The 23,848-nt window shown below is 49.6% G+C and overlaps 1 protein-coding gene and 1 pseudogene across 5 annotated transcripts in view; one reads left to right on the forward strand and one right to left on the reverse strand.

Annotated features, from left to right (window-relative positions):
• IQSEC2 (IQ motif and Sec7 domain ArfGEF 2) overlaps positions 1-21,213 on the reverse strand; it is an 88,563-nt gene extending 67,350 nt beyond the window's left edge. For 2 of the 5 annotated variants that reach the window (XM_055376487.2, XM_031006062.3), the window contains exon 1: positions 20,208-21,150. In XM_055376487.2, the coding sequence (XP_055232462.1) occupies positions 20,208-20,914 (707 nt within the window). In that variant the 5' untranslated portion in view covers positions 20,915-21,150. Of the gene's footprint in view, positions 1-20,207 lie in introns of all 5 variants that reach the window. The other 3 variants (XM_063703064.1, XM_055376486.2, XM_055376482.2) reach the window with 2 other exon arrangements.
• A 1,549-nt stretch (positions 21,214-22,762) lies between these two features.
• Positions 22,763-23,530, forward strand: LOC115932414 (small ribosomal subunit protein uS2-like; annotated as a pseudogene).
• Positions 23,531-23,848: the final 318 nt, after the last annotated feature.

Below are 23,848 nucleotides of genomic sequence, written 5' to 3' on the forward strand. Positions count from 1 at the left end.
TTATGTGTTTCTACCTTTTTTACTCCTTTTTTCATATTTTAATGAGATTTGGGAAAGCAACAGAGAGAAATAAGTTTATCCAACTCATTGTGTTTAACAGGAAGCTCCCTTTCTTATTCCAGCCAACTCCTATTCATCCTCCATGACCCATTTAGAAACCACCTCCTCCAGGAAGCGTATCTTAACATCCCTAGGCTGGGTTAGGAGCCCCTCCTCTGTTCTCCCACAGTATCCTTTTCTTGACTCCATCACAGCCCTGATCAAACTGTTCTGAAATTGTCTATTTCCATGGCTGACTCTCCCAGCGACTGGGAGCTCCTGGTAGTCAGGCGCTCTGTCTCATTCCTGCTTGGACCCCCAGATCTCAGAGTCTGGTTTCCAGGCGTATGGAGTAAATATGTGGTGATGAAATTAATGAATAAATGAATGACTAAATAAACGAATCGGACCCAGCTAGAGGGACCATCTAGAAAGGGAAATAAGCTGAATACAATTGTCCCTATATAAGGTCAATTCCCTAAAAGCTGTAAGTTCCTTTGATGCTGTGTGTGCAAGGAAGCCTATCGCAGCATGATTTAAACCAGTGAAAAAAATGAGCACAGCTTCTACACCCTACATTAAGAGGATGTTTAAGTCCATCGTGGTATATCAGTTGCCACTAAAAATGATGGTTATGAAGAATATGCAATGACATGGGAAATGCTCAAATGGAAAAATCAAGAAAAAAATTGTATGTGTAAAATCATTTCAACTACATGAAAAAAATGCAGAGAACAAGGGCAATACACCAGATGCTCAGAGTGGCTGCCTCTGGGTGCTGTAATTATGTGTAATGTTTTTCTCCTCTACTTTTCCTAGTTTTTCTAAATTTCCTAATTTAAAAATGCATTGAAAGTATAATTTTTTAAAAGCTACTAAGAAATTAAATTGGTTAAGTAGCCTGAGAGTACTGGGAACAAAATACTGTGAAGCGGGGGGCGTAAGAATCAGTGCACATGTCCACCAGGGCTTGCTGGGAAAGCTCTATTCTTCACCGGCCACAGCCTCTGAAGGCCCAGGCCCACAGAACACCCCCTGCTCCCTTCCCTGCAAAGCAGAACCTAGCTCAGAAAGCCAAAGGTGGAGGATCTTGGAGGGCAGCCTATTACGAATCACAATCTCATGGGTTGTACTGATAAACAGAAGGCCCTACACTGGGGCCCACATTTTAGGGGCCACTCTCCATCAGGCAAAAGGTCTGTAATGCCATCAGGACCCATAAGGATCTTTGGCCCTGTCCCTTCTAGGCTGCACTTCAAGCACCAAGGACCTCAGAATTTCCTGCCTAAATTTCTTGGGCTTACTTTCAGGAACTGCATGGTCTTATTACCCAGGTCCATCTGTTAGGACCAAGGAGCGGCCTAAGGGGAAGGGGAGATAGACAGGGCTTGGAGGTTTTGGCTGGGGTATCCACATATCTCAAGGCTCCATATGAACTATGGGAGGGAAGAGAAGTGTGGAGGGCCAAGGGCTTCAACTGGTAACTTGCTTGGGCCCTAGAAATGTAGAGGCAAGCAAGTCTATAGAGCCTTAGGCCTCAGGGTTTGTAGAAGGCCCCAGCCTTCACAGATCTGGGTTCAAATCCATTCATTTGCTGTGCAACCCATGGATGAATCCATTCTCCTCTCTGAACTTAGTTTCCCCAACTATAAAATAGGCATAATAATTCTGACTTCAGAGAATTGTGTTGAAGTTTGTAGAATGACAGTAGTTATGAGTCCAGGCTTTAGGTCAGACAGGCCTGGATTTGGGTCTCAGCTCTGCCTCTTCCAGCTATGCGATTTATGACCCTAAGTTTCAGTTTCTTCATCAATGTAATGGAGATAATAATAGCACTAATATGATACGGTTGTTGGGAGGATTATGGTTATAAAGAATATGTGATAACATTGGAAAATGCTTAAATGAGAAAATGCTGCTTAATAATGGTTGTGCAAACACTGGCTGTGGTGGAGCTGACTGGGCCTTCTGCACTCCCCAGGCTCATGCAGCTTTATTTTTCCCCATAGCACTTACCACTACTTGACATATTATGTGTCTTCTTGTTTATTTGTTTCTTTTCCACACCCATCCCAGACATCCATACACTAGAATCTCAGCTCCACAGGGCAGAGGTTTTGTCTATTTTGCTCACTGTTTCCAAGTGCCTTGAACAGTGTGAGGTACTTAGATGTTCTTCAAATTTGAATAGTTAGCCAGGCGTGGTGGCACCAGAGAGAAATAAGTTTCTAGGCCTCCCTCAGCTACTAGGGAGGCTGAGGCAGGAGGATCACTTGAGCCCAGGAATTTGAGGCTTCAGCGAGCTACGATCATGCCACTGCACTCTAGCCTGGGCAACAGAGCATAACCCTATGTCAAAAAAAAAAAAAAGTTAACTGGTTATCTGCCATGTAGACAAGGGTAAAAAGGCATTTGGGGCCAGGCACGGCGGCTCATGCCTATAATCCCAGCACTTTAGGAAGCCAAGGTGGGAGGACTGCTTGAGCCCAGGAGTTCGAGACCAGCCTGGGGATCACAGGGAGATCCCGTCTCTACAATGAAATAAAAATTAGCCAGGCATTTTAGTGTGTGCCTATAGTCCCAGCTACTCGGGAGGTTAAAGTGAGAGGATTGCTTGAGCCCAGGTCGAGACCAGCCTGGGCAACATAGCAAAACTCTGTCTCTACAAAAATACAAAAATTAGGTGGGCATGATGGTGTGTGCCTATAGTCCCAGCTACTCAGGAGGCTGAGGTGGGAAGACTGCCTCAGCCCAAGAGTTTTAGACAAGCCTGGACAACATAGGGAGACCCTGTCCCTACAAACAACCAAAAAATTAGCCAGGTGTGGTAGCCCATGCCTGTGGTCCCAGCTACTTGGGAGGCTGGAGTGGGAGGATCACTTGAGCCCAGGAGGTAGAGGCTGCAGTGAGCCGTGATCACACCATTGCACTCCAGCCTGGGAGACACAGTGAGACTCTGTCAAAAAAAAAAAAAAAAAAAAGGGCATTTAGCCATAGGAACAGCCAGAATAAAGGCATGGAAGCATAAAGAAGCCTGACATGCTTAGCAAACTCTACATAGTTCAGTACAACTTGAGTGTAGGGTTAGGAAGGAAACAGAGTGACTTGAGGAATGAGTGGAGCTGTAGCCTTACCCAAAGGAGCATGCAAGCACTTCCCTAAACCACAAGTGGCGTGAAGACCTACTTGTGACAGCGAGGAAGAAGAAAAGCACTAGGGGGAGGTAAAGATGATTCCCAAGTTCAAGTGACACCTAAATCATGACAATGTAAAAAGTAAAAGTAGGCCGGGCATGGTGGTTCACACCTGTAATCCCAGCTCTTTGGGAGGCCAAGGCGGGTGAATTGCCTGAGGTCAGGGGTTGGAGACCAGCCTGGCCAACATGGTAAAACCCCATCTCTACTACAAATACAAAAATTAGCCAGGCATGATGGTGGGCGCCTATAATCCCAGCTACTCAGGAGGCTGAGGCAGGAGAATCGCTTGAACCTGGGGGGCAGAGGTTGCAGTGAGCCCAGATCATGCCACTTGACTCCGGCCTGGGTGAAAGAGCGAAACTCCATCTAAAAAACAAAAAAAAGTGAAAGTGAAAACCTTTTGAAAGATGATTCAGGTAGCCAGGCGCAGTGGCTCACGCCTGCAATCCCAGCATTTTGGGAGGCTGAGGCGGGTGGATCACAAGGTTAGGAGTTCAAGACCAGCCTGGCCAAGATGGTGAAACCCCGTCTCTACTAAAAATACAAAAAAATTAGCTGGGCGTGGTGGTGGGTGCAGTGCCTGTAATCCCAGCTACTTGGGAGGCTAAGGCAGAGAATTGCTTGAATCCGGGAGGTGGAGGTTGCAATGAGCCAAGATTGCACCACTGCACTCCAGCCTGGGCAACAGAGTGAGACTCTATCTCAAAAAAAAAAAAAAAGAAAGAAAGATGATTCAGGTAGAGAGGAAGACTCTTTTCTAAGGAAGCCAAGAATCAGACCTAGAAATGACAAAAAGTATAGCGAACAGGTGGATGAGGTAATGGTGTTATGCAAGAAAGTCTCATGAAGATTATTTAAAAAGAAGAAATAGAACCATAGGAAAAATCAGAAAGCTTGTTGGATACTGGAATCACTTTTAGTAATGGAGCCAAACAATCCTGAAGGCAAAGATGGCGGTAAAGGACAAAATGAAGGCCATGATGGTTTCAGTTGCTGGCTATCCTTTTGCTGGTGATTATTGTTCCTATAGTCCTTGTTTAACACAACTCACTGTACAGGTTCTGGGATGATAAAAATGATGTTGATGATGATGACAATGATGAGGAAGATTGCTATATACCTCAAATGAAATATTTGTCTATCACTTTTAAAATGTCTTTTTCAGGAAATAAAGAGACAAGTATCACTTCACATTTACATTTTGAAGAGAAGAAAGGCAGAGATTACAACCAAGAGAGCCTTGAATACCAGGCAGCACAGCGTGAACCTCATTCTGTAGTTGCCAGGGAGCCCCTGGGGAGGCTTGATCCAAGGAGTGATGAGGTCAAAAGCTGCCTCCTTAGAGAATACCTTCCCTAACCTCACGCTCCTTTCAATCATAAGCAAATACTACATGTTATATCATCATAATAAAGTAATAAGCAGACTTTGTTTGGGCCTTAGCATATTCTGCCTTATAATAATCCAAATAATCATAAAGTTACTATTTATTTTTCTTATTTTTTATTTTTTGAGACAGAGTCTCACTCTGTCACCCAGGCTGGAGTACAGTGGTGCAATCTCGGCTCACTGCAACTTCTGTCTCCCAGGTTCAAGTGATTCTCGTGCCCCAGCCTCCCAAGTAGCTGGGATTACAGGTGTGCACCACCACATCCAGCTAATTTTTGTACTTTTAGTAGAGATGGAGTATCACAATATTGGCCAGGCTGGTCTCGAACTCCTGGCCTCAAGTGATCCACCTGCCTCAGCCTCCCAAAGTGCTAGGATTACAAGCGTGACCCACCACACCCGGCCTTATTTATTTTTTTAGACAGGGTCTCATTCTGTCACCCAGGCTGGAGTGCCGTGGCATGATCATAGCTCACTACATCCTTGAACTTCTGGGCTCAAGTAATCTTCTGCTCTCAGTCTCCCGAGTAGCTAAGACTACAGGCATACACCACCACGCCCAGCTAATTTTTTCATTTTTTGTAGAGATGGGGTCTTGCTATGTTGCCCAGGCTGGTCTCAAACTCCTGGCCTCAAGCAATCCTGCCTCGGCCTCCCAAAGTGCTGGGAGTACAGACATGAGCCACCATGCCCAGCCATAAAGTTACTATTTAGTTGCACCTACAGTGGTCCACAGTTGTACCTACTACTTTGCACAGTCTTCATAACTGTTGTGCAAAGTAGTTCTTCTCATTGTATGGATGCAGTCACTGAGGTACGGAGGAGCAATGTGACTTACCCAGACTCACACAGCTAATAAGTAGTAGAGCCGAGATTCAAGTCTAGGTTTGTCTGATTCCAAAACCAATGCTTTTAACTGCTACAGCTGCTGCTTCCTTCTGTCATCCCAGAGCCAAGTGGCACTTCATCTCCCATTCCAGCCTGCAAGCTTGGCCCCTCTCCCTCATCTGTCTCCTGTCTCCCCACCACACAGTGCAGCCCAAGGCCCCCCACCCCATGAACACTCAAGGAGCGCTTCTAGAAGAGACAATCATTCAAGGACAGAAAGGGGGAACACCAAAAAAGGAAGGTGCGGTTAGGCACAGGTATTGTAGCACAGATCAGCTCAGTACTACAATGACAGAGAGAAAGAAGAAGCAAAGGAAAACAGAACTAGCTCTATAGCCCTGCCTTCTCTCCTCTCTCTGCTGGAGGCAGAGAGATAGAGGTTCAGCCATGATGGGAAAGAGTGGGCGGAAGGGGGAGCAGCTAGCACAGCCTGCTGTTGCAGAAGCCTCAGCTCAGCCTCCAAGCCCCCTCCTGAGTGCTTGGGGCCCATCTCTGGCCCACTTGCTCCCACCGCCTGGACAAAGAGGCTGGGCTGCCCTCGAAGCACCCAGCCAATCCCGGCAAAGCCCAGCTTACAGCAGACGGAGAGCCTCTCAAGCCACAGAGAGGGCACCCAGAGAGGTGGAGGGGCTGGCCCAGGGGTCCAGAGGGAGGCAGGGGCAGGGCTGGGATCAGAACCCAGGTGTCCGGTTCCTCGACTGAGGGCTCGCTTGACTCCATGGTCTAGGCAGCAGAGGTTGAGGAAAGGGGTGCTCTGGAGGCCACTGGAGGAATGCTTATGATAAGGGCTGGGGCCAGAAGCAACACAGCTTGGATGACCCCAAATGAGGTCATCCAGGCTTGGCTATGTGGGGGGCCTACTAATAGTTTCCAGTTTCAGTCTGGGTTGAAAAAGCAAAACAACCATTTTTTAAAGTAGCTTTCGCCTTAGTTTCCACCTCAAGGGCATAAATGTTTATCTCCTCTCTCTCCCAGGACCCCACCATAATGAAAGTGAAGGAATAAAATAAAGTATGAACTCATAACAGGGAGGAGGATGGGAGAGGGTGAGATCAGTGGGTGAGAGATTTCAACAAATTTCTGGAAGCAAAAAAACAAACAGCAGGGTGTTCACAGTTGAGGGAGATCCAGGAACACCACTTAGGGGCCTGAAGCTGAGGAGGGAGACAGTCAGGCCAGCAGAGGCCCAGAGAGACTCCAGACTTGGAGATGGTAGCTGCAAGAGAGGGTAGGAGGAACCACGGCACTGGACACAGGGATAAATGGAAGGTAAGTATATGACATCCTTCCTTCCCTGCCACCCCAACCCCCAGACCTAGAACACAGGCCACCTGGCATTCACCCGTAGGCAAAGTATCAGAGGGCTGCTTGCTAAAGGAATTAAACTATCTTGGATGAGTCAAGACACCTAGTGGCATGTTGGTGCCCCCAAAATAAAGTGCTATTCATTCTGGCCTTTGGGGATTATAACAACCAACTCCCTGCCAGCTCGCCAAAATGAAGCCAGTGAGTGGACAAACAAGCCTGGATACACAGGCAGCTCACCACTCAGTCAGACTTTCTTTTTTTTTCTTTTTCTTTTTCTTTCTTTCTTTCTTTTTTTTTTTTTTTTTTTTTTTGTAGAGACAGGGTTTCATCATGTTATCATATTGCCCAGGCTGGTCTCGAACTTCTGGGCTCAAGCGATCCTCCCGCCTCAGCCTCCCAAAGTGCTGGGATTACAGGCATGAGCCACCACGCCTGGCTCAGTCAGACTTTCTATTAACTTATTCACATACCATAAAATAGAAAGTATGAGAGAAAAGGTAAGCAGCCTACAGGATCAACAGCCTACAGGAAGTTCAACACCCAACTAACAGACATTCCCAAACAAGAAAACAGAGCAAATTAAGGGAAGGGAATGATCAAAGAAATAACATAAGGGGAGGGCCAGGTGTGGTGGCTCACGCCTGTAATCCCAGCACTTTGGGAGGCCAAGGTGGGCAGGTCACTTGAGGTCAGGGGTTCGAGACTAACCTGGCCAACATGGTGAAACCCCATCTCTACTAAAAATACAAATTAGCCAGGTGTGGCGGTGCACACCTGTAATCCCAGCTATTCGGGAGGCTGAGGCAGGAGAATCACTTGAATCCAGCAGGTGGAGGTTGAACCACTGCACTCCAGCCTGTGCAACAGAGTGAGGCCCTGTCTAAAAAAAAAAAAAAAAAAAAAAAAAAAAAAAGGCAGGGCACGGTGGCTCATGCCTATAATCCCAGCACTTTGGGAGGCTGAGGTGAGTGGATCACCTGAGGTCAGGAGTTCGAAACTCCATCTCTACTAAAAATACAAACATTAGCCGGGCATAGTGGTGGGCACCTGTAGTCCCAGCTACTAGAGAGGCTGAGATGGGAGAATCGCTTGAACCCGGGAGGCAGAGGTTGCAGTGAGCCAAGATCACGCCACCGCACTCCAGCCTAGGTGACAGAGCGAGACTCCATCTCAAAAAAAAAAAAAAAGAAGAGACTTAGTCCTTCAAACTGAAAGGGCTGCTTGAGTACTATTCAGGGTGAATAAAAAACAGACCTTGTTCTGAATGCTGGTTACCTAGGTGTTTGGTTTGTAAAAAGTGACTATATCACTTGTGATATGGTCATATCACTTCTGATATGAGCACTTTTCTGTATTCATATTATATTTCGGTATGAAGTTTTAAAACAATCCTGGGAGTACAAAGGTTGTGTAACTGTGAGTAATGAGGTATAATTACAGTACACTATTTGGCCCTGCGATGACTAATAGTGACATAGTCATAATCACATAAACAGTGTACTGCCAGGTAATTTTTATAATCAATCTCTCTAGATAAAGCATTGAAAACATAATTATTTTTACAGAATAGAATGCAAATGTAATCTACATTGCTAGATACACAAGTACAGAACATAGAGACTGGGAGGTGGAAGAGGGGAAGGAGAGATGGAGGGAAGGATGGCACTAATAACTATGTCTTACAAAGTACGTGGTCAAGAGATGCTGTGGAAAACTGATGAAATAAGAAGTCACAGTTTAAAATAGTACTTAATAAAGTTACAAAGGTAACTAATAGAGGAGCCCACACAATAATAAAACTCTCAAAATCTGGGAGGGGCCGGGCGCAGTGGCTCACCCCTGCAATCCCAGCACTCTGGAAGACCGAAGGATGAGGATCACTTGAGCCTAGGAGTTCGAGACCTAACTGGGCAACATAGCGAGACCCCGTCTCTAAAAAAAAAAAAAAATTAAAACTTTGCCAGGTGTAGTGGCATGCATCTGTGGTCCTAACTACTCAGGAGACTGAGGCAGGAAGATTGCCTGAGTTCAGGAGTTTGAGGTCATAGTGAGCTGTGATCACACCATTGTACTCCAGCCTGGACCACTGAGCAAGACCCTGTCTCAAAAAAAAAAAAAAAAAGTGGGAAGAAGTGTTGAGAAAGAGTCAGCTGTTGTAAAGAAGCTAAATTATTTTGTCATGGTAGGAAAAAGTCAAGATAATGTTTAAAGTTGATAAATAGGAAATACCCATTCAAGCATGTTATTTAGAGATATGAAGTTACCGCCAGAAGAACTAAACGGGAAAAGTGGTTGCATCTGGGGCTAAGAAGCAGGGGATAGGAAGACATCAGTTTTTTACTACATGAGTCCTTATGTACTATTTTGCCTTTTAAAAATTGTGCATGTGCATTGCTTTGATTTAGTTTGTCAAAACAAGCCCTTCTCTTTCTTTAGAACTCTGGCTTCCACACTGTAAATATGAAATGGGCAGGCTGATGATTCTGGGTGACATGAGGTCCTGTTCTCCAATATCTATGCTTCTTTTGAGAACAGGAGGTAAGAGAGGTGGGTGACGGGTTGGCCCCTCCTAACTAACCCCTTGGCTCCTCACAGCCATCCACGCAGATACTGTCTTGGCTGCCCCAGCCTGCTCCACCTCTGGTCCTCTTCAAATCCCACCATCGCCAGTCCAGCCTCTTCAGCCTTACATTCATTCAACTATTTACACTCATTAGTTATTTATACCTGCTTGAGTCACAAAGGATTTGAGGGTGCTTACTCCAAGAACACAGAATAGAAATTGAACTCGAAAATAAGTCCGAAAAAGAAATCAACAAAGATGCTAGAGCTATGCTTCAAATTAACTGGTGGCTGAGGCAAAAAGGAAGATACAATGAGCTATGACAGCCACACATTAGGAAGGAAGAAATATACCAGTTTTCAGGGGAAGCAAAGCTTTGATTCGTTAAGTCATTGTCCACGGGAGATTTCATGAAAGAGAAGAAAAATGACTATTTACGGAGCACCTACAGTATCAGGGAATGCCATCGAAATTATCTTGGCTAACCTTGAGAAATATGCCAGGCATGGTGGCTCACGCTTATAATCCCTGCACTTTAGGGGGCCGAAGTGGGAGGACTGCTTGAGCCTAAGAGTTCAAGACCAGCCCAGGCAACATAGGGAGACTCTGTCTCTACAAAAAAAATTAGCCGGTCATGGTAGTGCATGTCTGTGGTCCAAGCTACTTGGGAGGCTGAGGTAGGAGGATCACTTGAACCCAGGATGTCGAGGCTGCAGTGAGCTGTGATCGCACCACTGTTCTCCAGCCTGGCTGATAGAAAGAGACCCTGTCTCAAAACAAGCAAGCAAGCAAACAAACAAACAAAAAACTTGAGAAATAGGCATAATAGGCATTGTTATCCCATTTTACAGAAAAACTAAAATTCAGAAAAGGTAAAATGACCTAGCTGAGGCCATCCCGCGGGTTGGGGTGGAACATAGATTCAAATCCAGGTCTGTCTGTCTCCAAAGCTCGTTCTTTATGTATCATATCATCAAGCCTCAAAACAAAGACACCCGGGGTAGAGCTGCCCAGCCCAAGGTAATGGGGATATACTAAAGACAGACACAGGTCCACCCTCTTCCATGAAAACAGAAAAACAGGGATGACAGACCTGGCTGTCAGGCCAGAAACTGCCTCTGAGCTGCCTCAGTTATAGTAAATGAAGCCACGTAAGACAAAAAACAGCAGAAAGAAGGCTGGGCCTGAGCTAGGGGGAGAAAGAGAACAGCACATTTAAGAAAAGATGCACTGGGCGCAGTGGCTCACACCTGTAATCCCAACATTTTGGGAGGCCGAGGTGGGCGGATCACCTGAGGTCGGGAGTTCAAGACTAGCCTGACCAACATGGAGAAACCCTGTCTCTACTAAAAATACAAAATTAGCTGGGTGTGGTGGTGCATGCCTGTAATCCCAGCTACTCGGGAGGCTGAGGCAGGAGAATCCCTTGAACCCAGGAGGCGGAGGTTGCAGTGAGCGGAGATCGCGCCATGGCACTCCAGCCTGGGTGAGAGAACGAGAGACTCCATGTCAAAAAAAAAAAAAAGAAAGAAAGAAAAGAAAAGAAAAGAAAAGATGCTCTGAATGCTGGCATTCATACTAGGGTGACTCTTCTAATCAGCGTTCTCTTTTCTGCTCACACCCTGACTGGCCTTATACAAGTCCTTTCTCTCTCTGGGCCTCAGTCTTTTCATCTGTAAAATGAATAGCTTCAGTTGGATGATTTGTCAGAGTCCTTCCATCTTGTGGTTTCTTGATTTCTATGCTGGTATTATTAAAACCCTACTGGTCATGAACGCTGCCACTCCTCTGAGCTTCCAGAGCAGGCTGCGCTCCCCTCCATCATCATCTCTCTCCCCACATAGGTTATCTCTACTCCCACTGCCCAAGCACAGGCCTGATCATCTCTCATCTAGACTGCTGCACCAGCCTCCTCCCTGGATACCCTCCAATCTATCTTCCAAACTGCCCTCTAGGGGGATCTCTCCAAAACGTGGCTCTTGACATGTTCTCCCACACCACACAATAAGCACCTCTCCCCCAGTTTAAAATGCTACTTGGCCAGGCATGGTGGCTCATGCCTGTAATCCTAGTACTTTGGGAGGCCAGGGCAGGTGGCTCACCTGAGGTCAGGAGTTTGAGACCAGCCTGGCCAATATGGCAAAACCCTGTCTCTACTAAAAATACAAAAATTAGCCAGGCATGGTGGCACACGCCTGTAATCCCAGCTACTCGGGAGGCTGAGGCAGGAGAATTGCTTGAACCTGGGGCGGGGAAGAGGCTGCAGTGAGCTGAGATCACGCCACTTCACTCCAGCCTGGGCGAAAGAGCAAAACTCCGTCTCAAAAAAATAAAAACAAAAACAAAACAGCAGAAAGCTCCTGATGCTGCTAGTGAAGTGTCCTCAAGATGTGAGCCGGCCAACCCTCCAGACTCCCCTGCGAGCCTCCCTGTTTGTGCTCTAGTTTGTACTGAACTCATAAAAAAACAAAACAAACAAACAAACAAACAAAAAACCTCCCCATACACATATCCTGCTGGGCCCATACCTCTGTGTGTTTGCTCATGCTGGCCCCTCTGCCTTAACCTCCCTTTTGCCCCCAATTCCCAGCAACCCACATGCTGTCCTTCTTCACCTAGCTAACTCCAACTCATCCTCCAAGCCTCAGCTCAGGTATCACCTCCTCCAGTAAGCCTTCCCTGACAGTCCAGGGTGATGTCTCTCCTTTGAGCACCTGCGGCCCCCTGTGCTCCCCTCTGGCATGACACACTGGATAGCACACTGCAATCGTCTATTTCCACCACCACCTTCTCCACCCAATTATGAGCACCTGGAAGCCAGGAACTATATACTAATCATAGAATTCTCTGCCTGTGATGGCACAAGGCATGGCACATCCTGGCATGCAATATTCACTGGACTGACCTCTCTCTCTGAAATGTGGTGAGCTGCCACATGGTTTCTCCTCCTGTCCTCCCACAGCACAGAGCTTTACAGAGTTATTATTAATAATAATGGCTATCGCTGAGTAAACACATACTGTGTGCTCAGCGCTTCACCTACGTCATCTTATTTAATTTTCACAACCATCACAATGAGATGGGTTGTTTATGAATTGGCTGGCATATCAGATATACAGTTGTGAGAGATGCCTCTCAGATTTAAAAGAAAATGTGGGGGAAGGGCCAGGTTAGGTACTTTTCATCACAGATATAATGACAATAATTCTAAAGTGGTTTTATGGAGGAAAATATTGGTTTTATTCAGGTGAATGCAGTATGCTGTATCCTGGAATCCAGTAGGAAATCACAGGGCCTGGATATGCAGTCATATCACTCCTTTAAAAAGGTATAAAAATCACATCGCTCCAACGAAATGCACTAGTGAAACATTAGTGAAACGGTACCTATTAGGTGATGATAGTGATACATTTACATCTAAAATGTTGGAGGAATAATCCTGATCAGCCGTGTAGCTCTGGCTTGTCATCTTTGTTTTGAAAGGGATGCGATGCATCGGTCTTTGCATTGTTGTGTGTTTGCCACATTCTGCCTCTAGGGGGCAGGGCAGTCTCATGTATTATTTTCCATTCTCAGCTTTCCAGCCTGATCAGGACCTTGATGTACGGTATGCCAGGCAGCCAGGAAATTTTCTGATACAATTTTTTTGAGGGAGGTAGGGGGCTGGCAACATGAATCTCATGCATCACAAAATACAGTTTTATTCCTATTTACTACTTGAGAAAACTGAGGCTCTGAAAGTGAAGTGATTTGCCTAGAGTTACACAAAGTCCTTCCATGGCACCACACTTTCTCTGAATGCTAAGGTCCCAGAGAGCTTCAGCTACTAAGCACTGGGGAATGGGCTTCCCCGTGTAAATGCTTCCAACAGGCAGGCTTGGAGAGAAACCAAATACCATGAGGAAGTTGTAGTAACTGGCAAATTATGTTGCCCTAAAAGAGCTTCCCCAAAAGAGGAAGTAAGTCACTTACTAAGCATTCTTCCCCATGACCAATGTTTATGATCCTGCCAGGGAACACTGCAGTGAGTGAGGCAGAGGGGCCAAGTCTTATGTCAACCCTGAGATACCATGTCCAGCTCAGGGTCTGAGCTCAAGAAAGGTTTGATGGATAAATAAGCAACTTCCCACTGGGCTGAGTGAACTGCACACAGGTCCTGTGCAGGCCTCTTTGCTCCTTTCAGAACAGAAGACTTGGCATCGAGGGTCAGGACCACAGCCTGACATGGCAGGGAGAGATAATGATCAGCAGATTGGTCTAAATGTCTCCAAAGTCTCGTCCAAGTCTGCTACCTTGACATTCTATGAATCGGAAGGCTGGTGAGCGTGAGAAGAGACAGCAAAGGCCAAAATGGCTCCAGGGAGCATGAGAAAAAAGCCACAGAAAAGCCAAAAGAATTTCTTTTTCCTTAGAGATGGGATCTCAATTTGTTGCCCAGGCTGGAGTGCAGTGGCACAATCATAGTTCACTGTAACCTCAACCTCCCTGGCACAAGTGATCCTCCCGCCTTGACTTCCCAAAGTGCTGGGAGCTACTGTGCCTACCCCAAGAGAATTCTGAAGTTGTCATTTCTTACCACAGGAGTGCTGGAAGGAAGAAAAAATTAGGTACCTTTGGCTATTAGTTCAGCAGGACTCAATCAGACATTCATTTATCTACTCAGTATTTATTAAGCAGCTACTATGTGCTGTGCTATGTGTTTCCAAGCTTATAGCTCCTTCACTCATGCCCACGGCACCTAACACAGAACCTGACACACAAAATGCACTCAGTATATGTCAGTTAAATGTAAATCTGAAGGGGCTCTCAGTCTAACAGAGGGGACATGAGATGTAAACAACCATGAAGGAATAAAAAGGGGCAATGTGTTCATTGAGAGGGTCAAGGATAGACCAAACATCAGAGACACCAGCAAACAGACATAGGAGAGGTAACAGCTGAGTCCAGCCTGGGAACTGGGTACAGCAGCCCAAGAGAAGGGAACAACATGAGCAAAGACCTAGAGGCTAGCAGAAGGCCTGAGTGGGCTAACCAGGGGGGCACACGGGTCAGCCTGGCTGGAGCATAGTCTGTACAAAGACGAGAGGAAAAAGGCAAACTGGGGACAGATCCTAAGAAGACCATGCAGGGCAGGCGGAGGAGTTTTCAGGCCAAAGAGAGAGTGAAACTACTGGAGCTGGACTGCAGAACATGGTCTGGCTGCACCTCATCAGAGGCTTGATGGAGCGAGAGCAGGAGGGGCAATCTACTAGGAGACCATGGCCAAAATTCAGGGGGTGATGGTGAGAGGGAGCCTGCCTAGAGCAGTGGTCCTGGGAGCTCTGTTGGAGGAAGCTAGAGCCACATACCTGGAGTAGCTCTGATGTCTTTAAAGCCCACCTGCGGGAGGCAGCGGTGTACCATAGGTTTGGAAGCCAGACAGTTCTGGGCTCCATCTGCCTGAATAACCTCGGGCAGGTCACTGTACCTCTCTGATCCTTGTTTCCTTGTCTGAAAAAATGAAGATAATAGGCTGGGCGCGGTGGCTCATGCCTGTAATCCCAGCACTTTGGGAGGCAGAGGTGGGCGGATCACCTGAGGTCAGGAGTTCGAGACCAGCCTGACCAACATGGTGAAACCCCGTCTCTACTAAAAATACAAAAATCAGTCGGGGGTGGTGGCACGTGTTTGTAATCCCAGGTACTCGGGAAGCTGAGGCATGAGAATTGCTTGAGCCCGGGAGGTGGAGGTTGCAGTGAGTCAAGAGCGTGCCATTGCACTTCAGTCTGGGCAACAAGAGTGAAACTCATAAAACAAACAAACAAACGAACACACCCATCTGGCAGGGGCTCTGTGCAAATGAGGTAAGAAGTAGTGCTCCAGGGTGGGTTAGAACACTGCGGACCCTGAAGCCCAACTCCCTGGGCTCCTCCAGCTCCTTCACAGTTCTGCCACTTATTCATTGAGTGATCCTGGGTATGCTATCCAACCTTTCTGGGCCTCAGTTTCCTCATCTGTAAAATGGAGTTAATAACAATATCTACACGAGAGGATTCATGTGGAGATTGAATGAATTAATACATGGAAAGCGCTTAGAACAAATAGTGCTTAGCACACAGTAAGAGCAGTGAAAAAATGTTAGCTATTATTACATAAAGCCACATAGCGTGGGGCCTGGCAGAAGGCTGAGACTCACTCGGTACACGTGTGGCCTCTTCCCCATGCTCCAGGCCTTTACTCTGGGCCCAGCAAATTCATAGACCTTGGTAGGCAGGGGTGGGACAGATGAGGAAAGGGCAAGCAGCAAGTCTGGTCTGACGTCTTCCTCCCGGCTGCCACCTCCATGAAGGGACCACTCACATTCCTTCCATACCCCTCATCCCTCACCCACCGCCCAGGTACTCAAACAGCAGCCTGGCCTGGCCTGATCCCTCCTTCCTCTGAGAACTTCCACTCCTCACCATTCTTGCCACTCATTTTGTCCTGAGTGTTGTCTCTATGGCATGGCTAGGCCTGCAACCCTGTCTCCCTGGATGGAGGGGAGCAGGGGTTCTGCAAGCGCTAAGAGCACAGTGTTTGCTCAGCCTCGTGGCCCCTCCTGCGCTGTGCACACAGCCAAGAAATGTTTGTAGATGATAACAACCCCATTCTTGCCCCAGATCTAGATAGAGAAGCAAGACTCTCATTCTCATTAAATTCAACATTACCATTTCCTCCCACACGAAGATAATGCTCACAACACAGTGGGAGGGAAGATAAATGGTTTTCCCTCCTGGGAAGGAGAGACACCCCCTGGGAAAAGTACCCAAGACCCCAAAGGAGAGACTTCCCCTGAGCCTCTCCCTGGGCTCACTGTCTCACGTGCTGTCTCTCAGTGGCCTTAGCCCCTGCGGGGAGCATGCTGACATCCCACTGCAAGCAGACGACAGCATGTGGTAGACCACACACTGCCCTAGCTGTCAAGAATACCACGTCGGGCCGGGCGTGGTGGCTCAGCACTTTGGGACGCCAAGGAGGGAGGATCGCTTGAGCCCAGGAGTTTGAGACCAGTCTGGGCAACACAGAGAGACCCCGTCTCTGCTTAAAAAAATTGGGCGGATAGCAGCTAGAAGGGCCAGCCTGGTGTTCCTTTTTGCAATTATTGCTCACTGCAGCCTCAAACTCCTGAACTCACTTGAGTAAGCTATGTTCGCAACACTGCACTCCAGCCTGAGCAGCAGAGCAAGACCCTGTCCCAAAAACAAACCAAAACCAAAAAAAAAAGAAAAAGAAAAAGAAAAAAAAACACCACCAGGCCAGCCCCTCTAGTTGCTATCTCCAAGTGTAAGCCAGCTTGCAGGGTGGATGGGGGTGGGGGTAAAGGAAGGAGAGTTGCCACCATACCAGCTTCAGCCCACCACCGCCTACAGCAGAGCCGGAGCTGGGCCCATGCAAAGAGCGTGGGAAACGCAGCTCTTCAGCGTGGAGCAACTCAGCAGGGGCCCCTAGCACTCCTATAAATCACTCTAGGTGGCAGGACTGCAAGGGGGCCAAGCCAAGATCAACAACAAAAGCAGAGCTATTCTCTAATCAACCAGGCTTGTGGGGGTATGTGGACAATTCCAGGTAAAAAGACCTGAGCATTAGTCAGGACCAACGACTAAAAAGCAAGCAAACAAAACCTTCGCGTACAGAGGACCCAGGACCAAAAGGAGATAGGGACGCATCTCACTCTATCTGCACTAGAAAGGCCACACCCTGAGCACAGCAGAAGGGATACTGGCATCCTGGAACCTGTCCAGAGGGGACAGTGCAGGAGGATATGGGAATCCTGGGTGGATGACATGGATGGGGGTGGACATGACAGCTGATGTCCAATGCAGTAGAGGGAAAGTTCACAGGATTGGGAGTCTGTCTTATTAGTAATGTAACCTCTGGTGGGCTTCACTTCTCTGATCCCCCAGTTTCTTCTGCTGTAAAATGTGGATCGTGGTGACAGAAGCACGGGATCATTGGGAGGACTAAAGAAAGTCCCTAGGCACAGCGGGGCCCCCCAACAAGCTGCAGCTCGGCCCAGGCACCACTCTCCCCTCTTCCTCCACCAGGGGGAGCCTGGGGACCAAGAGAGCCCAGCCTGTACTCGCTCTACCTAGCCTCCCCCAATGCTGCAGCCTCTGCTGCTAAACTCCCACCCTGCCTGCCCTCGCTTCCAGCGGCTTCTCACCCACTCCTTACAAACCCAGAACAGACCTAGCAGGGGAGTCGCTTGCAGCAGCAGCAGTGACAGCAATGGCTACTGCATCAACAGGCCCTCCTGATGCCAGGCCAGGAGGGAGAGTGGAAAGGAGGGAGACAGAGCCTTCTTCCCTGCTGCTGTCAACTCTCCACTCATCCCAGACTCATCTCCTCCCGCTCAAATCCTCTAGAGACCTAAGGCTCTCCTGGCCTCTCCTAGCTCAGTGCCAGGCCAGGTCCTGAGGCTAAGAGACTCCTGTGGGTTGGAGAGCTCTAGAGAAAAAAATACCAGGTCTTGGAGACAGGAAGACTTGGGTTCTAGTCCCAGCTCCATTAGCAACTAGTAGGGTAACCTTGAGTGAGGTCCCTTCATCTTGGAGCCTCAGTTTCCCCATCTCTAAAATGCAGTTGCCAACACTCACTGCAGAAGGCTTGTTGTGAAGTCAAAAAGAGGTAATAATGGATGTGCAAATAGTTAATATATGGTCAGGAGAGAAACTTAATGTACTACTTTAACCCCTTTATTAATCCAGTAGGAAATGCAAAGCAAGGAAACGCAACAAGCAACCTGGGGGGTTCACAAAAAGAGGGAAGGACCAAGAGGTAGGCCTGCACGGATAGCAGAAACATGGAGCTCAGGAGCAAACAGGCAACCAGTCAGCCAAGAGATTCAGACCAATGTCTGCAGGGTGGAGAGCCAGAGTCATGGAATCCCATAACTGGGGACGACCCAGGTCATTTCACTGGGCTTTCTACCTGATTCAGGAATCATGCTTCCTCCAGTTCTCCCAGACTCCCACCTGAGCTCCGCTGAGAGCTCCAGGTCCATCCAGCTCCCACCTCCACCTCTCGAGGCAGTCCACTGCACCACCAGAATGCCAGGTTGGAAAGTTCTTCCTAATCTATCTCAAATGTTCCCACTGTTTCGGGTTCTGCTCACTGAAGCCACACATAATGAGTCCGCTCCCTCTGTCACAGGCCTGACCCCTCTAGAAAAGTCTTCTGCAGCCAGGCTCGACCATACCCCATGCAGTCTTCCTCTGCCCCCGGCCCACCATGACCCTCTCCTGAATGGACCTTGGTCTACCTCTGTCCCTCTTCCAGTGTGGCGCCCCAAGGCACACAGTCAGTCCTCCCGGACTGAGCTCGCAGCAGCCCTGCCTGGGCAGGAAAGCCCATTTCCTTTGCCCCCAGACTCCTCAGGGGCAGTCCACACTAAAATTCAGCTTAGGGTGTGCTGCAGTGGGGCCCAGCCGAGCCCTCAAGCTACAGCTGCTGCTCCTGGGGCCCAGCCATCTCAACCCAGCACCCCAGCCTGCTGCCTCACCACGGGGGAGTTGCAGAGAGCTGTCTCCCGGCAGATTTCCTGAGGCAGAAGGTTTCCCCACCCCCAGCCCAGCCTCCAAGAGACACTCCACTGGTTGTGGCACATGGTAGGACCAGCTGAGCAGTGAGAGGAGGGGGAAGCCTGTCCATTCGCTACAGGACTTCAGACTTGCTCTGTAGTGTGGCTGGATTAAACATAGAACCATCAAATCTGAGCTGGAGGGGTACTTCAAGATCATCCAAGGCAGACCTTGCCATTTAAAAAGATACGGGGGAACTGATGGCCTAAGAGAGAAAGAGACTCAGTCAAGGTCACAAAGCCAATCTGCAGCAGAGCTGGAAGGGGAACTCAGGTCTCCCAACTCCCAGCTCAGTGTTCCTTCGAATACGGCAGAAAAGAAATAAGGGAGCCTTTAGGGCAGCCTTGGGAGTCTGCACGCCCTTGACTCTCTCAGCCTGATACATGTATCCCAATCAGCTCACCATGGTATCTACACAGAAAAAGTGGACCCAGCCCATGTCCCACCAACCCAAGAGATAGTGCCAAGGTGTCCCAAATAGACACACAGACCCCAGTGCAGGAACTGGAACCGATCCAGCAGAGGGGCAATCTAGACTTCCCTTCCCGGTAGGGCTCTTTAAATGGGTGTTGTTTTTCTTGAAGGGTAGAGAGGGGGTGGACTTTGAGGAACTAGCCAAGGGCTTGGCCTCCATCTTTGCTCCCCCATCTTTGCTCCCTCCGGCCAGAATGTGCTGCAGTTCCCTTCAGAGGGATGTCTCAGCCTCCAGCAGCCATTCTGGTCCCCACCTGCCTCTTTGGTAAGGGATGGAGCTAAGGCGGCCAGATGAGAAAAGATCAGGCAAAAAGAAAAAGGAAAAAAAAAAAAAAAAAAAGGCGGGGGTGGGGGGCTTTCTCTCCCCTGGGGCTCTGAGTAGACACCCTCGCCGACCATAAAAATTCCAACCAGCATACCCAAAATAAATAAATAAATGAAAACCTATCTTCTGGCAAGGATGCAGCTAGGGGTTGAAGATGTGGAGGCGGGGGAGGCGGCGATGACTGCTCTAGTCCCTCGCTGGCCGCGGTACCGGGAAAGAAGAGACGCCTGCACTCATCTGGCCAACCCAGTCTGGGGTGGCCAGGGAAGGGGTGTCGGCTGGATGAAGGGGACCTGGCTTCTCCTGGCGGGTTGGGACAGGATAGGAAGACACGGAACCAGACACTGGCTTCTTACTCTATCAGCTGGACAAGTTGGAGAGGGATCTAGAGGGAAGAGCCGGGGGTACAAACACACATTCCTTACTTTCTCTGGAGGGTCGTGGCCGGGCTGGTGCTGGTACTGGTGCTGTGGCCTCCGCCGGCGCCGGGACTGGAGCTCCTGGATGCGCCACGGCTCAGCTGGCCCCGCTCCCGCGGTGGCCGCGGCCCCACGCCCACCGCCGCCGAATAGCCCGCTTCCTTCTCGCGGCCCGGGTGCGCCGGCCCGGCCTCCCGCCCGCCACGCTCGCGACCCAGGGCTGGGTTGTCGTGGTGCAGGTGGCACTGGGCCACGTCACGCTCGCGGGCTGTGTAACCGGTAGTGTCCTGGAGCGGGTAGGAGGCGTCCCGCTCCTTGTCCCGATACACAGCCTCCCGATTCTGGTAGGCGCCTTCCCGGTTCGGGTAGCCCACGTCCCGGGCCGCCTGGTGGAACTGGCTCTCCCGCAGCTCGCGGTGGTGGAACTGGGTCTCGCGCAGGTTCTGGTACTGGCTCTCGCGGCCCGGGCTATCCCGCGCGCCATGGGGGTCCCGGTGCAGCTCCCCGCGGTGCAGTTGGCTCTCCTCTCGCAGGTCGCGGTTCTCCTGGGTGAGCTGGTCCAGCTGGCCCTCCAGCTCCTCGATGCGCCGCCGCTGGGTTTCCAGCAGCTGCTGCTGGCTCTCGATGATGTTGTTCAGCTCCAGCAGGTACTCCACGGCTCGATTTGGGCTCTCGGATCCCGGGCCGCCCGGGGGCCCCGACCCCGCCTCCATCCTGGCGGCCCAGGGGCAGGGGAACGGGCAGGAGAGCCCTGTCCCCGCTCTCTCACGGCGCCACCCTCCCCCGGGCCCAGCCGGGGGAGGGGGCCGGCGGGACGCGAGGGCGCGCACCGGGCTTGAGGGCCCGGGGGCCCTAGGGGGCCCGGGAGACAGCGCTGGGGCCGGCGGCACGGGGAGCAGGAGCTGAGGCTGCCGCCGCTGCCGCCGCCACCACCACCACCACAGCCACTGCTCGGGAGGACGCGGCCCACGGCGCTCCGCCCGCTGCGGAGTCACTGCGCAGCGCGGCCGCGCGGGACCGCCCCGGCCGCCGGCCCGCCCCCCGCCCCTGCCCCTGCCCCCACCCGGCTCGCCCGGTCCGCCCCCGCGCGCCCCACCTGCGGCTGCCACCCGCACCCGCAGCTGGACTGGCCCCAAGGCACCGGCGCCCTGCCAGGGCCAGCCCCATGACAGCCCGCAAGAGATCTCTCCATTCCACCCGTCCCAGGGTCCTCACTTAACGGAGCCTAAAGAAGCCCTCCTTCCCAGAGTCCGCCCGTCCCTCGGGTTCGCCAGGCTGGGGATCTTCATCCAAAGCCATCCCGGGAGGAACCCCCATCCCAGGCAGTCCTCAGGTCCCGACAACCCGTGGACTCCCCATGCCCTAGGTCTGACAATCCCAACCAGTGTCAGATTCCCCTTCCTAGCCAGCCCCTGTGTCTCCTTCCTCAGGCGACCTCCCTCCAGCCCCCATCATGGGCAGTCGTCCCTGAGTCTCCCATCCTAGCCAGTCCCTTGACTGTCTGCAGCTACCCTCATCCCAGGCATCCCTTGGGACTCCCAAAGGATGCGCACACACACACTCATGTACAACATCGCAGGCATCTCCCACTCCAGCCAGCCCTTACACTCTCCATTCAAACCAGTGCCCAGATCTCCTACCCCAGGCAACCCCAGAATCCCCCATCTCAGCCAGTCCCGGGGTCCTCTAACCAAGGCAGTCCAGGATCTCTCAACTCAACAAGCCCTGGGACTCCACATCACAGCCAGTCTTGGGATCAAGGCTCCATTCATTCAACCAACCCTCATTTCCTGCTCTCCTTTAGAAATGCTCTCCCCATTCACTCCATCATCCCCATCCACTGAAACTGTACCCATCCTTCAAGACTTAACTCAAATGCCACCTTACTGAAGCCAACCCTGATTTCCTCAGCCAGAAGTGCAAGCTGCTGCGCTCTCTCTCTCTCTCTCTCTCTCTCTCCTCTTGACCTCCTGCTGCACTCCCTATCTTGTGGAATTTGTGGAACAAGTGGAACTTGCTTTACAGCACATTCGTCTGTGTTCTTGTTTTATGTCCTCTGCCAGACGGAGCTCCTTAAAGACAGAAACGTGTCTTAATTTATCTTTGTGAGCAGGTTGGGTTAGAGGAGAAAACATGAGTTTTACAGTCAGACAAAACTGGATTTAAATTCCATCTTCTCTCTTAATTTCAATTTCCCTATCAATAACAGCTACCTGACAGGGTGGTCTTGGATAAAAGCATGCAAAAAACACCTTGCACAGAAAAAACAACCCACAGAATGAGAGAAAGTATTTGCAAATCATGTATCTGATAAGGGACTTGTACGTAGAATATATAAAGAACTCTTACAGCAACAAAAAGACAACTATTTTTTTTAAATGGGCAAGGAATTTGAATAAACATTTCTCCAAAGAAGATATACAAATGGTCAATAAGCACATGAAAAGATGCTCAACATCATTAACCATCAGGGAAATGCAAATCAAAACCACAATGAGCTCTCAGTGCTACCCATCAGGCATTTCCTGCATTCTCCCATAACCTAAAGGGAAACTTCCACAATGTCTGGAGCTCTTAATGTCCTGCAGATGAAGGAAGAGATATCCTCAAATTCCTTGCAGCAGAACCCCGTTTGAATGGCACCAACCTTGACTTCCAAATGGAACTGTACATCTACAGAAGGAAAAGTGGTGGCATCTACATCATAAATCTGAAGAGGACCTGGAAGAAGATTCTGCCATTGTTGCCATTGAAAACCAGACTGATGCTAGTATTATATCTTCCAGGAATACTGGCCAGTGGGCTGTGCTAAAGTTTGCTGTTTCCACTGGGGCCACTCTTATTGCTGGGCACTTCACTCCTGGAACTTTCACTAATCAGATCCAGGCAGCCTTCCAGGAGCCACGTCTGCTGGTGGCTACTGATCCCAGGGCTGACCACTAACCTCTCAGAGAGGCATCTTATATTAACTTGCCTATCATTGCTCTGGGTCACACAGAGTCTCCCCTGCACTGTGTGGACACTGCCATCCCATGCAACAACCCAGGAGTTCCCTCAGGGGGTCTAGTGTAATGGATGCTGGCCCAGGAGGTTCCGCACGTGCATTGTACCACCTCCCGTGAACACCCATGGGAGTTATGCCTGATCTCTATTTCTGCAGAGATCCTGAAAAGATTGAAAACGAAGAGCAGGCTGCTGGAGAAAAGGCTGTGACCAAGGAGGAACTTCAGGGTGAATGGACTGTGCCAGCTCCTGAGTCTACTGCTATTCAACCTGAGGGTACAGACTGGTCTGAAGGCATGCAGGTGCCCTTTGTACCTATTCAATAATTCTCTACTCAAGTTTGGAGCACTCAGCCTGCCACTGGAGGCTGGTCTGTAGCAGTCACTCTCAGATAGCTGAATGAATAGGAATAACCACTGAGTGGTCTTAAGCTGTTCTTCCACAGGCTCTTGAACAGAAAACGGAAATCAGATTGACGGAAAATAAATATCAGTTTCTTAAACACACACACACACACACACACACACACACACACACACACACACACACACACACACAGACAGATACTACTTCACATCCACTATGATAGCTAAAATCCACAGAACAGACAATGAGAAGTGTTAGCAAGCATGTAGAGAAATTGG

The sequence above is a fragment of the Gorilla gorilla genome, chromosome X (genome assembly GCF_029281585.2).
Source record: "Gorilla gorilla gorilla isolate KB3781 chromosome X, NHGRI_mGorGor1-v2.1_pri, whole genome shotgun sequence".
Classification (NCBI taxonomy): Eukaryota; Metazoa; Chordata; class Mammalia; order Primates; family Hominidae; genus Gorilla; species Gorilla gorilla.